General features: G+C 34.4%; 1 protein-coding gene across 3 annotated transcripts in view; it reads left to right on the top strand.

The window, feature by feature from the left end:
* The first annotated feature begins 3,237 nt into the window (after positions 1–3,237).
* The window catches only part of ctnnd1 (catenin (cadherin-associated protein), delta 1), a 31,159-nt gene continuing 16,368 nt past the window's right edge, over positions 3,238–18,028 (top strand). For all 3 annotated transcript variants that reach the window (XM_056456742.1, XM_056456743.1, XM_056456741.1), the window contains exons 1-8: positions 3,238–3,398; positions 7,037–7,108; positions 9,021–9,146; positions 9,233–9,516; positions 11,456–11,731; positions 14,504–14,759; positions 15,857–16,079; positions 17,166–17,358. In XM_056456742.1, the coding sequence (XP_056312717.1) occupies positions 3,252–3,398; positions 7,037–7,108; positions 9,021–9,146; positions 9,233–9,516; positions 11,456–11,731; positions 14,504–14,759; positions 15,857–16,079; positions 17,166–17,358 (1,577 nt within the window). In that variant the 5' untranslated portion in view covers positions 3,238–3,251. The remainder of the gene's footprint in view (positions 3,399–7,036; positions 7,109–9,020; positions 9,147–9,232; positions 9,517–11,455; positions 11,732–14,503; positions 14,760–15,856; positions 16,080–17,165; positions 17,359–18,028) is intronic.

Genomic DNA, 18,028 nt, shown 5'->3' with positions numbered 1-18,028 from the left:
GACTAGCTAAATAGAATAGAGCAGATACAATGAAAGGCACAAATGAAATAAACAATGCTTTTCTGGTTTTCTGAAGAGTTGTACAGTATTCAGATTCATTCATTCTTTTTCCTTCGGCTTACTCCCTTTTTCATTTGGGATTGCCACAGCGGAATGAACCACCAACTTATCCAGCATAAGTTTTACACATCGAATGCCCTTCCAGCTGCAACCCAGTACTGGGAAACACCCATACACTCTCACATGTGTGTGCACACACACACACTCATACACTACGGCCATTTTAGTTTGTTCAATTCACTTATACTGCAAGTCTTTGGACTGTGGGGGAAACCGGAACACCTGGAGGAAAGCCACGCCAACACAGGGAGAACCTGTAAACTCCACACAGAAATGCTAATGCATGCTGTGAGGTGACAGTGCTAACCACTGAGCCACCGTGTCGCCCTTTATTCAGACACCCAACTAGAATAATACATACACGCGCGCACATGCACTGTTTAGTAAGAGCTGTCTTGTTTTTTTTCTTCGTTTAAGAAAAAACAAAAGTGTGTATTCAGTTGTCAGACAGCGAAGTGTCCTCCTGAAAGGCTGGCACAGCAGAACAGAAAGGACTCTTTGCAGTTGTATGGATCTGTGGAGCCGCTTTGGATGTGAAAAGACCTTGGCTCATTCCTTGTTGTGTCTGCACTTGTTGTGCTTGCCTTTACACGATCTCTTCTGACACTGCGTCTGAATCACTCCTGTATCTGCGGGCTTGAAACCGGTTTGGTTTCCTTGGTGTTGTCACTCAGCGACGGCGGCGTGATCACGCCTGCATCTGAACTGCTTTGTTAGCACCAGTCTTGCTCTCGCTCTTTCACAGATTTTTATTTTCTGTCTGTCTCATTCTCGCACATTTCTCTTCTGTCTCTCCCTGTTGCTGCTTCTTGATTTAGCTTGCCGCATAAATCACATGGTGCACTTTTTTATTTTATTTTTTTTTTTATGGTGGGTACGCCAGTGGTTAAATGTTAGGAATAATTATATGTATTTTTTTCAGAAAGAAATCTGTTATGTGCACCAAGCCAGGTTTTTTTTTTTTTTTTTTGTTTCATTTAAAAATACAGTAAGAAATATTAATATTATGGATGAAAAGTGATATGGCAACTTAAAATATGCATTTTAAAAAACTAATATTAGATACAGGGTATCTGCAGGGTCTTATTGTCTTAAATCTCAAAAGTTACGTTTTTAGACCTTAAAGTTTGAAATCTACTGAAATGTTGCGTTGTAGATCTTAAATCTTTTTTTTAACAGGTCTTAATTTTCTCTTGCTCATCTATAGCTACCCTATCTGGCCGTTAACACCCATACAATCCCAATCTCAATAAAACGTTTGACTTAAAAAAAAAAAAATAATAATAATAAAATAAATTAATTTATTAATTAAAATAGCATTTAATTACTGTCCTTACAGTAACATTTGCTTAAGTTCTCCATTTATTTACTGCTGACTATACAGACCTATGTGTTTTATTATTAAATAACTATTATTCTAGACTGAAGTAATTGACAGCCATGTTTTGTTTTATTCTTGGTAAGGGTTTAGGGTTTGTGAATGAATATATATTTGAAAATTAATAAAAAAATATTGAAACAATTATTTTATTATTAAATGTATTACATTTTTATTCATTTTTGATAGAGCAAGTAAAATTTGGGATATTTAAAAAAAATCCTTAGCATTTAGCTCTGCATAAGTCTTAAGGCTCGTACACACCAGGATGCTTTTCTTTTGCATTTATTGTCAGCATTTTGAGACATTTTTCCAGATTCAAACCCTAGCGATTTTCTTTTAAATTATTATTATTATTATTTTTTTTTTTCCCTCAATGACGTCGAGCAGAAGAGTATGCAAAATCACTCTGACGATAGATAACGCTACACAACTTTAAGCTTCTGACTCCCGCTTGAATCACAGAAGAAGACAAAGTTGACAGGCTTGTTGTTAAAGTTACTGGCGTTTCAAACAAGCATGGATGGTTCAGCTCTAGCGATGAAGAAATTGTTCATCAATGCAATAAGCAGCTCCACATTCATATCGCCTCTGGGCATCTTCAACATGCATTGACAGTTTTGCGCTTGAGCGCCTCCAAGTGCTGTTTACTGTAACTTCAGCAGCTCCATGCATGTGAACAAAACTGCCAATCTGATTGGTGGAGAAGGTTTTGACACTGCACGTCAAAAAAAAAAAAAAACAACGAGCATGAGGCGTTTCTTTTTTAAAAAAATGACGCTTTTACACCTGACGTTTTGCGTGTTGGTGTGCACTATCACATTGGCACCCTTTATTTAGTCACAAGGCATTCAACGTTGACTGAAAACGCGAGCAAAAAGCGTCCCGGTGTGAATTTTACTTGAGACATATTTAAGACCATTATCAATGTAATTTTAAAGTCTTAAATTTAACATTGTGAAACATGCAGAAACCCTGTAGATATTAAAATCTCAGTTTTAATGATTGTTACTTCAGTATTCAGGATGTTTTAATTTATATTTATGTACTATTAAAAATGTTACCACAAACTGTATGTAACCACAAATGCTAATTAAAAGAATATTTAAGAATACACTGCAGACTGACTTCAGGGCCATCTTCGCCATGAGGTGATGATTTCAGAGAGTAGCTTCTGTTATCTTGAGTTGTTTCAGGATCATGTTCTACCGCATTCGTCAGTGTCTTACTCCACATAGTGACCCCTGTCTCCATCGTTGCTTTCACTAAATCAAATTTTTAGGTTTTTCGTAAACCTTCGGGTAGCTCGAATTAGGCTGTCATCGTCTTGGATGCGTAACTGGAACTCCAGTTATATGAATATTTAATAATAATTAACCACCATATCAGCTTCTAATAATGAGTCCTCATGTGATACTAATACTAATTTAATGATGCTAAAAACCATCTTTAATAACAGGAATATGTTGGATATAAAATATAAAAATTCTAAATGTGTTTTAAATTGTTATAATATTTCACTTTAAAATAAAACGCATGCGTTTTGTGAGCAGAAGAGACTTTCAAAATCAGAAATGGTCCTAATTATTCCAAACATTTGTCCGCTGGTCTGTTTGTTTCTGATTTTATATACATGTTTTTTTTTTCTATAAGCATGCTGGAATGCTTTGGTGTTTTTCAGGGCGGGTGCGGATCTCCTGAATCTCCTGATTTGTGCGAGTGTGTAACCCCTGTCCTTTTTCTCTCAGTGTGTATGGAGCAGTGTGAGAATGCCGCATCTCTCCTGGCCTCCGTGCGAGAGCAAGAGATGCAGTTTGAGCGTCTGACTCGAGCTCTGGAGGAGGAGAGGAGGAGCGTGGGGCCGTCCGGTACCCTACCCCGCCCCCTCCCCACCCTGCAGGTAACGCCCTCCCAGCCAATCACGCAGCATGGGCTCCCCGCACCATCACCCATGCCGCATCACTCTGCACCACTTCGTCCTAGTTGGCACCTCGAGGAGCATGAGATTAACCCATCCCTTCACCATTGTCACCAAAACCCACCGTTTGCATCCTTTCCCTCTCGTCATCATTCACCCGTTCATCCTTTGTCATCACATGTTGATGGCCTGTGGCATCACAAAAAAAAGCTTAAACCATACTGCAACCTTTGTTTTTGTTAAAGCCACATTTCTTTGCATGTTTCTGCTTAGTTATTTAAAAGGTTGGTTCACCCATAAATGAAAATTGTGTTATTAATTACTCGACCTCATGTCATTTCAAAGCCCTGAGACCTTCATTTATCCTATCTTCATTTGTGTTCTTATTAAAGATCAAATCGGAGAGCTCTCTCATCTTCCATAGATGGCAATGCCCAATGCATTCAAAGTCTAGAAAAATACCAAAAAAACTGATAACTCTTTAGATTTGGAGGCATATATTAGCATATATATTCTTTTTTTTTTTTTTTTTTTTTTTGTACCTTTCTGGACCCTAAACCTGTCGGCAACCTTGCTGTCTATGGAGGATGAGGGAGCTCTCAGATTTACTCTAAAATAATTTCATATGAACCAAGATTTCAAGAGTTCGGAATGACACCAGGGTGATTTTTAGTTATCACAGTTTTAATTTTTGGGTAGACTAATACTACGTTTTGTTTGGTTTTTTTTTTTTTTTTTTTTTTTCCCCCAATGGTAACCCATGTTAGTTTTCACAAAATGCATGTCTGTGCATTATACGTGTAATTAACCTGTCTGTTTGACCCATGTTCTTCAGTGAAGAGGAATTTGTTAGTTTTTTTATTTTTCATTTGTTTGCTCTGTCCTCATAGTGAATGTCTCACTTATCACTGAAACTTTCTCAACACTCAAAACCCCCTTCCGCTCATGTCTGGGAGAGGGAGAGAGAGAGATAACAAACCGGTTTAGTCAGACGAGTCTCACTTGTGTGAGGATTTGAGTGTCTTTCGGTGGAAGTTGCTCAACGGGAGCGCATGAAGTATCGTCTTAATTTCAGCTTTCTCAGTTTACTTTAATGTTTAGACTAGAGCAGAACTCTGATTGGTTGCGTGAGCCACTTAGACACGCCCCTTCTTTCAAGGGCGTCGACTGTGAGAGTATGGTTTTATTCTTGGCTAGATAGTTGCATATTCAGCCTTTGTCTCTCTTTCAGATAGATAAGATTAACACAATCTTGCATAATTGGAAGAATAAATAATTGAAGAGAAAAATGCGGTTTATGTACTATTGGAGTCATTTGTTGTAGTCTTTATGTAGTTTAATAAATCCAACCCCATTACCCAAAACTTAACTCAGACAGGTTTAAGAAGAAAATAACATTAAAATAATAAATAGTCATAAAACACAACCTCAATAAAATAAAATAAAACCTTCTAAAGCTGCTTTGATATCTTCATTTTTCACAAAGTGATGGTAATAATTGTATTTTTTTCAATTGTCATTTTAGTACTAAGTATTTTAGCGTATTTCAATTAGATTGCAATGTTTTAAATAAAGTTTTGTAGCTTAATAATTTAGATGTATTTAAATATGCATGCATTTATAGTATCCTTTTTATTATTATGATTTTTTTTGTTTGTTTTTGTTTTTTTCTATTGTTGTTGTTGTTGTTGTTGTTGTTAATTTTATTTATCATTTAATTAATTTATTTTTTGTTTTGTTATTTATTTATTATTATTTATTTTCTATTATTATTATTATTATTATTTATTTATTTTCTATTATTATTGTTGTTGTTGTTGTTGTTAGTTATAAATTTTTTATTTGTTTATTCATTGTTTTTTCTATTTATATATTTTTTATTATTATTTAATTTGTTATTATTTATTTTATTATTTTTTTCTATTTATAATATTATTATTATTATTATTATATATTTTAATTAGTTTTTTTTATCATTTTATTAATATAATTTTGTCTATTATTTATTTAAAATATTATTATTATTATTATTATTATTATTATTATTATTGTTATTATTATTATTATTATTATTAATTTATCATTTAATTAATTTATTTTTTGTTTATTATTTTTATTTTTTATTATTATTAATTTATTTTTTCCAAATAACCTTAACTTGTCAGTAGTAATGGTCACTATTTAAATTTTATGTAAATTATTATTTCATACTTGTCTAGTATTTAATACATTTAAAAAAATGTATGCAACTGTCTGAAATTTTATGTAAACTTGTTAACTTAACTGCATATCAATTATTTCAGCTACACCTTTTTTTTTGTCTAAAAAAAAAAGGTGTATTAATTTTAGTACTTATTTACTATTAGTGTTCAAACGAGTTTCATTTGTTTTCCAACATTTTAAATTACATTTGTTGCCTAATTAGTGATTTTAATGTACTTTTGAGTTCATTTTGATTTCTGTTAAGCTGAAAGTATCAGTAGTTATTTTGTTACGTATCAGTATTTTAATTTTTTGTTGAATGTATTTTTAATTCTATGTACACTAATTTGATAGGTTACATTTTCATGTACACCCATACCTCCCCTCCCTTATGGCTTCACTCAAACACTTAATCAAATACATAAACCTAAATAAATCAGCATAAAATCAGCCAAGCCTTAATTTCAGTCAAAGTGTGCAAGTGTCATTTGCAGTTTTGTACAGTTCAGACATGGAGCACGACACACAGATGTAATGATTGGACATCCCTGGCGTCAAACGTGGTGCAGCGCATCTTGTTACACCTCATTTGAATACAGCACACTTAATGCAAATGATAATTGAGAGCTGCGCCTGAAGCATTGCATTTACAATCTGTTTATCATCAAACAAATCTACCACATGACTTTAGAAGATGTCATTAAATAATAGGATTTTTTTATCTAGGAGGAATACACCTTTAAAAAAAAGAAATCTCCCATACATTCTCCAGCATACTTTCACACACAACAGACATGCATGTGAAGATAAGAAGCCAGTTAGCGGCGTTTGCAGTGTTGACATAGTTGTGTAGATATTAACATGCTGAGCAGGCTCCGTTCCTACCTGCTGACAGGTTCCCACAAGCCTGCCTGTCAGCGGAGATTACCATCTTACTTTCACAAACACCCTCTGTGGAGCAGCAGAAGTACGGCAGCCCACTCCCCCTGATTTATCTTTGTGCACGTAGTGCATTTGTACTTTTTAAGTGTGAATAGTGCTGCATGCCATTGTTGTGTAAAAGCATGAGTAATAATATCCGATAGTGGTCAACCCCCTTCTTGCATTCCTGGCGTTCATTCAACCATTTATCATTCATTTCCACAGCACTGTCAACTTCTGCTACTCTTGAGCAATGGTCTCATTAACTGAAGTTGTTTGTTTGTGTTCTTGCTGTTGTTTACCCTCATACGCGTGCATGTTTGTGAGATTGTGCTTTTTTTCATGCATTTACTTGAGGCCTTGTTGTAACTTGTGGTTTCTCTGAATATTTAGCATCGTTCGTTGCCATGATGACGGACCTCTTGTCGCCTTTCTGATTTTCTGCACTGGGCATGTTTTTGTCTACAATTGTTTTTCTTTGTGTCTGTTTTCTGCAGAACGGCCGGATTACTGGTGATGCGGAGTTAGAACGGCTCAAATTGAGTGAGGGATACATAAACGGGACCCAGGTTAGTATTGTGTGCCATTGTGCAGGCAGAATTATTAGTAATGCACGTTTCTATGCTGCATTTATTGTGTATTGCCATTTTATAAACCAACTTTATCTTTAGGAAAAGCATCTGATAAAGTATTCGGATTTTATTTTGAATTAAATTATATGTTAATTTTGTATTTAGATCATAATAATTATAGATAAATTCGCTCTTATATCACCTCATTAACTTTATTGAAATGTAAGTGATTTCTTCAGCTGTTTGAAAATTCATGGCCTAAATACATCAATTGTAAATACAAATGCTGAAGCTTAATAACAGCCATTAATATGATTCTATTTCATTGTGCTACTAGATTAATAGTTGTAGACTTAATAACAGTAATAGTGACAGACTAAAAAAAAATAATAGAGTAAATAACATTTTTTAATCGCTGCAACTATTTTATTTAAATTAGGTTGCATCAAAGAAAAAACTAATAATCTATAGCTGTTCAAATACTCTGTAGATTGACATTTATTGGTGAGTTCAGTTTCTTTCAGTGAAACAGTTTCTGAATGAAAATGGTCTTTTAAAAAAATCTTTAAAATATTTTTAAACGGTTTTCCTTTTTTTGTCATTACTTATAGTAAGCAGTGCTTCACACAGGTTTGAAGTATACTTGCGGTGTATGCCAAATTGAAACATGCCTTTTACCTACGGCACATGGTTATCTACATGCAGCAGAAAGCAAATATTAATTAATTTATTTTTAATAAGCAATGTTTTTATTTATAATGCACTCTTTATTTTCAATGGATTGATAGTGTTTTTTAATAAACTGTTGAAATAAAAAAAGAAATCCACTATTTGTTTTACTTTTATTTTATTCCCGAGCCATGTGCTCCTGAACAGGTAAAATCTGCTGCTGACATTTTATGCAGTATTGCCAAAGCATGTTTGAAATGTATAAAATTTCATATATCAGCATCATTTAATAAATAAAAAATAAAAATTAATTAAAGAGATTTTTTTATTTTTAAATAATTAGGCAAATGAGTTAATTTTGCTGCCAGTTTAGATGTTATTTCGTCCTCTCTGAGTAAATAGAAAAGTTTATCTGAGTCGTTAAGATCACAAAATTAATTCTGTTCTTGCGCTGTGCACGTGCTGTCAGATGTGAAGCAAAGTAAAAATAAATCAAGCTTAAAATAAAAATGATGACGGCTTAGAAAGCGAAACCAAAAAAGATTTTAGAAACCCTGGATGGGCACATTTTTAAGAACCAAAAAAGTCTCTGTCCTGTGGGTATCTGCAGAGCACAACGAGCAGTAGGAAACGTGTTGGGCAAGAGGAGACATTTTCCACCATTTAATCGATCACGGATGTTTGGCTATTGGGCAGATACAAAAAAATGTAAAAGGATGATGATAATAATGATAAATAAATGTCACCAAAAATATTTGGTTGGCCGTTAATATACCTTAGCGGCCCGCCCAAGTAAAGTCTATGTGTGGGAAGCACTGAGTAAGTATGAAGCAGCTACTAGTAAAATAAATTCTGGTAATAGTTTTTAACACTTTGAAAAAAAATATTCCCCATGCAGGGGAATGTCCATCCAAAATGCCAAATATTGCTGTACTTTTCAAATCTGCACAGCAGCAGTGTTTAATACATTGCTTAAATTTATTTTTAATGTTTAATACAGTGCTTAAATTCCCATTTTTACCTTTTCAGGCCATAACAATAGATGAACATGCTTTAGGGTTTTCCATATCATTGAACCCTAGTTGTCTAAATACGTTAAAGATGCTACTGTGCATTTGTTTGACCACTTAATGTTTCTGTGCTGTACACCTGCAAATGCTCCAGCTGGTGTGTTTGTGTGGACTTAACACACTTCCTGTTCTTGGCTAAAGCTCACTATTGTTCTTTGTTTGTGCTACAGTACAGGATGTTGGACCCTGGTCATATTGTTGAGTCTGTCACAGTTGAGGAGGACCCTCATGAGGCGCTGCCTATTATTTCAGTCGAAACTGGTGACGATGGCACCACACGTCGCACCGAGACCACAGTAAGTTTGATCGAGACATGCTAAGTAATTTATCTCGTATATTTTGAGTTGGAATTATGATGATTTATTTATTTTTTTTCTTTTAGGTAAAGAAGGTCACAAAGACAACCACCACACGAACAGTCATTCCCTCAGTCTCTGACACACTTTCCCTGGATGGCACCGGTTCAGTCACTGGGATGCCCAGTTATAATAGCCCAATGGACCGTGTGTACAGGCCTCCGCCTGGACCAATGGATTACCCCACCTCTACTGTCCCACGTAACTACCACTATGGACCACCAGGCGGGTATGATGATTACCGAAGCGTCCCTCCATCTGAAGCCTACACCAGCCTCAGCCGAGGGACCCGCATGGATGACCGCTACAGGTCTGTATTACTATTTTATTAGACATTAACTAGGGCTTGGTGGTGTTGCTTAAACTAAATATAGCCTCATAGTAGTAGTTGTTGACACTTTGGAGTAGGGCTACACGATGTTGAAAAATATAACCTTTCGGTATTTTGTTATTCTTAAACATGAATAAAATTTCACCAGATTGTTTGGGATTATTCTGTAGGGGAATCTGCATATAATCTAATAAACAATCTACGAGCACAGATCAATACGATAAAGAAAAACATACAATTCAAATGAACAGTATTTTATCATTTTCCGAGTCAGTATTGACAGTATTTAGGTACAGTAATTGAATTATAAAAATAAAATCAATTCAATAAAATGAATCATTATTAAAGTTACAAATGATACAATTTATTATGCCTGAATGCTTTTAAATTCATTATACATTCATGGACCTAAAAAAAAAAAGCATGCAAATGATATAATGCAAACTCAACATTGCAGATCCTGCAACGTGACTACTACAGCCCTTTTGGAGGGATAAAGAATTGTGTAGTTTTGAGAGTCAGCATTATGATGTCTTTGTTGTTAAAAATAATTAGGTGTTATGGCCAAAAAATAGTCAATATTGATGAATTTCCTCAGTGGATGTCATTTTTCTTTCATAGACTTTCAAGGCAGATTTTTGCTGCTAAGTGCAAGTTGTAAAATCTAGATGGTTAATTGTTAACTGGTCACTTTTTTTATTTTATTTTTATTTTTTGGAAAAACCACTAGTTCCTGACAACCAAATGATAATTTCTGAGGTCTTGTTCCCTAAAATATCTTAACAGTGAAATATATTTCTAAGTTTAGTTTGAATCTAACAGTTGATTTGTGGGGTGCAACAGTAAAACGCATCAGAAAAGCACAGAAAAAGGGAAAAAATATATTATTTGAAGATTTTGATCTTGATCTAATGAAAGATGTTTTTGATTTCGTAAAAATAACATCTGTAAAGTAATTTTATTATTGTTTAGCATTTTATTCAGTATAAATAACAACATAAAATAAGATCTTAATCGCTGATAAAGTCACTCCTATATCATCTCAAGACCATATAAAAATGTCACTTTTATTTTTAAATCGTGTACTGGCCTGAGTAGATTAAGTATGAATAACAAAAAGCTGTAGTTTTATAAGCAGTCACATTTTACTAATTATATAATAATTATATTCCATTACTACTTGAATACATTTAATACGGTACTACAGTAAAACCATAATATAGCCTTCTAACTGGATTATGGCACAGTGTTTCTTGGTCTTTAGAGCTGGTCTCATAATTGATTTGATGTTTATATGCACAATTAAGTCTAAACTTGTGCTTTTATGATTGAATAAACAGTCTGTGTGGGACAAACAGGACTTCAGTTCCCATTTAAAGCATACACTAGATCAAATATGTTATTTTTATTGAGGGAACATTATTTAGCAGTAACAATAGTTAGTGTTACTACCTAATACTAGGGTTGTGTCCGAAATCGCATATTTCCATACTATATAGTATGCTAAAAACGGAATGCAAACAGAGTAGTATGTCCGAATTTATAGAATTCGAAAAACAGTATGCGAGAATTACCCGAGTGACCTACTACTTCTGGCGAGATTCTGAAGTGCACATCTGATGGACGCAATGCTGTCCCATGATGCACCGTGAGAGAATTCATCAATGGGAGTGAATCAGCACAACTGATGCGGGTGGGTCACGTAATCATGACAAAATGGTGTATTACATTGGTGATTCATTCATACTGCTCTCATTCATACTATATAGAACATGCGTATCTAAAGGTCAAGTGGTAAATTCAAACGCAGGACCTACTGAGTAGTTGCGATTTCGGATGCAGCCTAGATGCGATAACAGTATGATGTCTTGTACTGTTATATTTTGTTCATGTGGTGGTCCTATTTGTGTGTGTTTAGACCTGTGGATGGCTACCGCACGCTGGACTCTGCCTACCGCACACACAGCCGCCCACAGTTGGACCCGTATTCAGCCCAGCCGCAGGTAGGGCGTATGGGCAGTGCAGTGGAGATCTCTGGCCTGCAGCGCTTTGTCCCGGAGCCCTACGGCCTGGAGGATGATCAGAGGAGCCTGGGATACGACGAGCCTGATTATGGCATGGGGCCAGCCATGCATTACAGCACAATGCCCCGGTTGGCACATGCACACCATGGCCCACCTCCACGCCGGACAGGGTAAGAGTCTTCATTTATGCTTTTATTTTTGATAGAAATCTTGAGTTTTATTCACTCTCTTACCACGCTTGATCGACTGGACTTATTTTAAAGAACAGGGTGTCCGCAGGTTCTTTAAGGCTTTTTAAATTTAAGATGTTTTAAGACGTTAAGTTTTAATTTTACTGAAATATTGTCTTGTAGGTCTAAAATCATTTTAAACAGGTCTTAATTTTAATTTAAAGTTTATGTAAAGCTACCCAATCAATCCAACACGCATCCAATCACCAACAAATACGTCTGAGTAACATTTATGAACAGTCTGTTGTGCATAGATTTAGTTTTTAAATAGTTTTTTTTTATGTTGTTAATCATGTTTAATACTTGTTGCAAACAATATATGGATATAACTAGGGTGTGCTTGTTTTGACACATTATTTAAAAAATGTGGCTTAGAAATAACTAATAAGAATTAATTTTTAATAGGGCAAGTACATAAAAAAATAAAATAAAATAAAAAATGTTTGACAAGTTTGGAATTTAATTCTTCAAGGTCCTAAATTTGACTTTGTGAAACCAGCAGAAACCCTGAAGAATGTCTTTAGCCATTTCACAGTTTGTTACCATCAAGGATATTTTCCATAAACTAAAGTTTTAAACAGTAAACACATTTGTATACTGACATAAGATTAGACTAAATGAAGCTAGCAACCATTACTGATATAATAATTAGCAAAAATAAAAGATCGTTATCGCAATTAGTAAGCACTCGTCCTGTGGTGGGAAAATCTGACCTGTGGCTATATAGGGAAATACCAGTAGATGGCACTTACAGTAAAACACATCTGATGATTTGAAATGTTATTTCTGGCAAATGATCTTTATTATGAATAGATTAAAGTTGCATTTGTATGGTTTTGGTTTCAAAGAATTTTAAAAATTTTATTAAGAGGTTCAGAAAGATTTGCAGATGAGTTGATGTAAACTGAAAATATGAAATTTTTATTTTTTTTTGTCTCAACTGGAATTGTTCTCTTAACATTGAGTAGTTCACATCATAAAGCTAAATTATGTTTTTATATTATAAAAATATTATTCATATCAAATTGTAACATTTTCAAATGACTAATTTAAAATTCAAATTCTTTAATAAACTTGGTTACCTTTTGCCTTTTTTCATCCTTGCAATTAATGCCTTTGAAGAATCTGGATATCCACGGAGTCTTAAAGTCTTAATGTCTTAAATCTCAAAAGCTAAATTTTAGGCCTTAAAGTCTTAAATCTACTGAAATGTTGTGTTGTAGATCTTAAATCTTCTTATAACAGGTCTTAATTTTCCCTTGCTCTTGTATAGCTAGCCAATCTGGCCATTAACACCCATACAATCACCAACAATCCATCTCAATAAAACGTTTGTTTTAAAAATAGTGTTTAATTACTTACAGTAACATTTGCGTAAGTTCTTAATTTATTTACTGTTGAGGATACTGACCTGACCTATATATTTTTATTATTTTGTTCTTGTTGTTGTAGTAGTAGACTGAAGTTTGACAGCTATGTTTTGTTCTATTCTTGGTAAGGGTTATAAGGTTTGTGAAATTAATATATTTGAAAATGAATGAAAAACTAAATCTGACATTATGAATAAAAATAATGTATTGGTGTATTAAATTGTGAATTTTTTGATTGGGCAAGTTCAAATTCAATTCACCTTTATTTGTGTAGCGCTTATACAATGTAGATTGTGTCAAAGCAGCTTCACATAAAAGGTCATAGTAAATAGTAAATAGGAACAGTGTAGTTCAGTTTGTAGTGTTTAAGTTCAGTTCAGTTTAGCTCAGTTCAGTGTGGTTTAATAATCACTAATGCTAAAATGTCATTCATAATAGTCTTATTGTCTTATTTTTACTTGGTGAAATGTGCAGAAACCCTAAAAACAGTCTAAGACAAATTTAGAAATGTTGGCAACTAAATAGGGTTGGGTCGATTAGTGATGCCATGGCCGATAGAGATCACGATGCTGGGCGGGCATCGCGATCCTCCGCCCTCCCCCTTGCGAAAAATAAACACTGCTCTGTTAACACTAATTCGGCTTAGCTTTAAAATGGCATTTTGGAACAAAAATGATCCACACTGGCGTCTCACCTAGCATTTCTAAAAAGATCTCTCCATCCACACTACACCGCTGAAAATGCACATCACGTGACCACACAAACACTCACACACACAAACTCTGACATGCACAAGAATGTGCCGCTGGATCACGTCTCACTATAGTTAATAAACATGATATTTAATTCATCTTGACTCTTCTGTCTTTTGAATCTAACAGGTATCGTGTCACAGCGTCAGTACACTGCTTCAATCTTTCGCTTTCACACTTGTGCTTGAAAACCTCAGATACTGTTGGTTGGTTGTGCACCTTTTTTACCAACCAAGTTTGTCGACGCTATTTTAACGACACATCACTCTGCCTGTTCAGGCCAGAATCCCGCGGAAAAAGGGATTGACAGGTGGTCATTTGTGTGTAACTTATGGGTGAAACAAAGACCATGCAGTCAGGTTGTTGAAACAGTAGGCTACAAATAATTAATTCCTTATGAATTAATTAATTATTCATAAATAATTCATTCACCGCCTAAGACGACGATGCCATCGTCCATCGCGATATTTCACATTAGACATCGTACGATGCCAAATTGGTTGACATGGCCCAACCCTACAACTAAACACTTTCTATTTTAGGGTGGGAATGAAACTCATTCAGTTTGCATTGTTGTTTGTTTCGCGCAGCTCATATGAGGGCACGCTGGATGGTGACATGAGTGGTGCGGGTGACATGTATTATTGGGGTGGAGGAGCTCCGCTGGCACAGGGAGAGAGAGGCAGCATGGCATCGTTGGACAGCACCCTTCGTAAAGGCCCTGCACCCACAGCATGGAGGCAACCCGAGCTGCCTGAAGTCATTGCTATGCTTAACTACCGCCTGGACCCTGTTAAAAGCAACGCCGCAGCTTATTTGCAACATCTCACTTTCAAGAATGATAAGGTTAGTGTGCACTAGTGTTAAAATGAAAATGGGTTAAATATCATATATACTACTGTTCAAAAGCTTTGAGGTAGTCAAATGATTTGAATGATTTTGAAATGTGATTGTAAAATTATTGCTATTTAAATGATTACACTTTCATTTTTTTTAATATGTAATATATTTAATAGGTGTTATATGGGAAAGCTACTTTTTTTCCAGCATAATTACTCTTCAGTGTTGCATGATCCTTAGATTTCATTTGATGTACGTTTCGCAACGCATCAATTTTAAAAATCTGACTTGACTATTTTTTGTTTAAAAATTTATAGAATTTTATTGAATTATTTTAATAATTTTAATGCATTTTTCTTGCTTGTATATTTATTTACTTGAGTTTTTTTTTGTAATATTTAATTATTTATTTACTTTTATTGACTTGTTTAATTTTCAAGTTTACTTATTCATTTATTTATTTACTTTTACTTTACTATTTTATTTGTTTACTTTATTTAAATTTATTTACTTTATTTGTTTACTTAGTTATTTACATTTACTCATTTACTTTTGGTTTATTTACTTTTACATTTATTTATTTATTTGTATTTATTTACTTTATTTATTTATTTATTTATTTACTTATATTATTTATTTACTTTTTGTTTACTTTACTTATTTACTATGTTTACTTAGTGATTTGTTTATTTATTTACTTTACATTTAGTTTTATTTTCTTTATTTGTTTAGTGATTTTATTTATTAATTTACTTTATTTACTTTTATTGACATTTTATTTATTTACTTTTATTTATTTACTTTATTTATTTTACATTTATTTTATTTATTTACTTGTATGTTTTGTTTTTAAGCTTTGATATTTTGCACATACTATCAAAATCTATAAAGAGAACATTATCTAATTTTTATTTATTTATTTTTTCCTTCAGGTTTTTCTTTTTTTTTTAAATAGAAACTGTCACATTCATATGTCATTATACTGTCTCCTTTGTTTATAATTTCATAATTTTCCTTTTTTTGGCTTTTGGTTAGAATACAGATGTCAGCATAGTTTAACATGACAGATCAATGCACTTAATGCCTCATCTCTGTCTGTGTAGGTGAAGTCAGAAGTTAGACGACTGAAGGGTATCCCTGCCTTGGTGTCCATGTTGGATAACCCAAAGAAGGAGGTGCATTATGCTGCATGCGGAGCCCTCAAGAACATCTCGTATGGCCGGGATCCAGATAACAAGATAGCCATCAAGAACTGTGACGGCATTCCTGCGCTGGTGCGGCTACTGAGGAAGACCAGAGATCAGGACCTTACAGACACTATAACTGGTACACACAAAAGTTTAGATGTGTTTATCTTCATTTGGGAAGCGTTAATAAGTACTTGCGACTATGAAAAACAAACACGCGTTCTTTAGTAAATCAGAGAGACTGAGATTGTTCAGTTTCTTAATTGTTAAAGTGGTATTTCATTTGCTGTGGTTGAGGGGGGAAAATTCTTTAAATATTGATTTCTTACATGTATGTTTTTTTTTTTTTTTTTTTTTGGTAACGCATAACTTGCACAATACAAATCGTCTGAAAGTTGTCCATTTAGGGAGGAAATTAGTACTTATTACTATAAAAAACAAGCCCGGATTTTCAATTTCTTAGAATTGTTAAGGTGTTTTGTTTATTTTTGTTTTTTCAGTTGCTGTAGATAAAAATCTTTTTTTTTTCTAAATGTTAATTTCTTATGGTTGATGGGTTTAAAATTTGTTTGTCATAACTTGCAGAATAGAAACGCGTCTGAAAACATGACTCTTTCATTATTTTGACATGTTTAAAATTAAATTCCTGTTATATTTGATCAGAGGGGTTTCTGGTAATGGCTGTTAAAAATTGTTTTGCCATGACTTGGAGAAATTATTTTAAAAGGGTTCTTTTCTGTTTTGAAATGTTTTTAAAGGGTAATAATATTTCACAGACTTTGTCACACAAAAAACCCTTAAAGGTCCCGTGATATTAAAAACCTTTTTTTAGATTAAGGATTAAGGATATAAAGGATATCTATAATCTAGTGTGCTAAGAAACTGACAAAATTAGTAGTTTAGAAGATGTAAAACAGATTTAAACATGTTAACTTGCAGCCCCCCCTTTTTAAACCCCTTTTAATATGCTTTTCACTTGATGCGCTCAACCGCTCTCACTGGCAGAGCAGTGGTCAAACACAACACTATTGGCTGTTTTTTTTAAAGGAGAGGAGCTACTCTATGCTCCACCCTCTCTTCGTGTGGCAGTTGAGATTACGTCAAATTTCGAGAAAAAAAAAAAGCACATTTCAAAGCACTTCACAGGACCTTTAACATTTGCTTTCAAGTGATTCAGACAAGATTATTTCCATCTGATAGTAACTGATGGCTTGTGCTCTTTCAGGCACGCTGTGGAACCTGTCATCTCATGACTCGGTAAAGATGGAGATCGTGGACCATGCACTGCACGCCCTGTCTGATGAGGTGATGGTCCCACACTCGGGCTGGGAGAGGGGGAACCAAGGCGGAGAGGAGAGCTGCAAACCCAGACACCTGGAGTGGGAGACAGCGCTCACCAACACCACCGGCTGCTTAAGGTACGTCACAATGCAACTGGTGGATGCAACCATTTAATGTCCACGTGAAAATAAAATGTATACTGTTTATTTTGCTAGCGCACTATGCATTAGGTCGGTGTTTCTCAACCACCTTCCTGGAGGACCACCAACACCTGCATGTTTTGGATGTCTCCTTTTTCGGTCACACCTATTACAGGTCCTTCAGTCTCTGCTAATGAGCTGATGATGTGAGTCATGTGTGTTTGGCTTAAGGAGACATGGAAAACATGCAGAGCTGGTGCTCCTGCAGGAACGTGGTTGAGAAACACTGCAATTCATCTATGCAAGATAATCCACTTGTAAAAAATCTTTGTTTTTGTAATCTTTAATCAAAGTTTGACCATTTACTTGTTTTGTGTGGCGGCCCTTTTCTGATGTCAGGTTGACGACTGCAGCCACAATATTCTTAGCCATGCCCTCTTACTGTTAGTTTGCTATGAGGGAATGATGTGTATATGCAAAAAAAAATCACTATTCGATATTCCATTTCAGTTGGAAGAAAATAACTTCTAAAGAATAAAGGTCTTGGCAATTTCTGGTTTATGCAGACTTGAAAGGGCGTCTTAATGTACTACTTCTGTACTTTTACCCTAGTTTAAACCGACTGCAGGGGACAGAGTAGTTGAATTGATATGTCATTATATTGTTG

The sequence above is a fragment of the Danio aesculapii genome, chromosome 1, assembly GCF_903798145.1.
Source record: "Danio aesculapii chromosome 1, fDanAes4.1, whole genome shotgun sequence".
Taxonomy (NCBI): Eukaryota; Metazoa; Chordata; class Actinopteri; order Cypriniformes; family Danionidae; genus Danio; species Danio aesculapii.
Note: the sequence above shows the minus strand (reverse complement) of the source record. Positions and strands in the feature narration are given on the sequence as shown.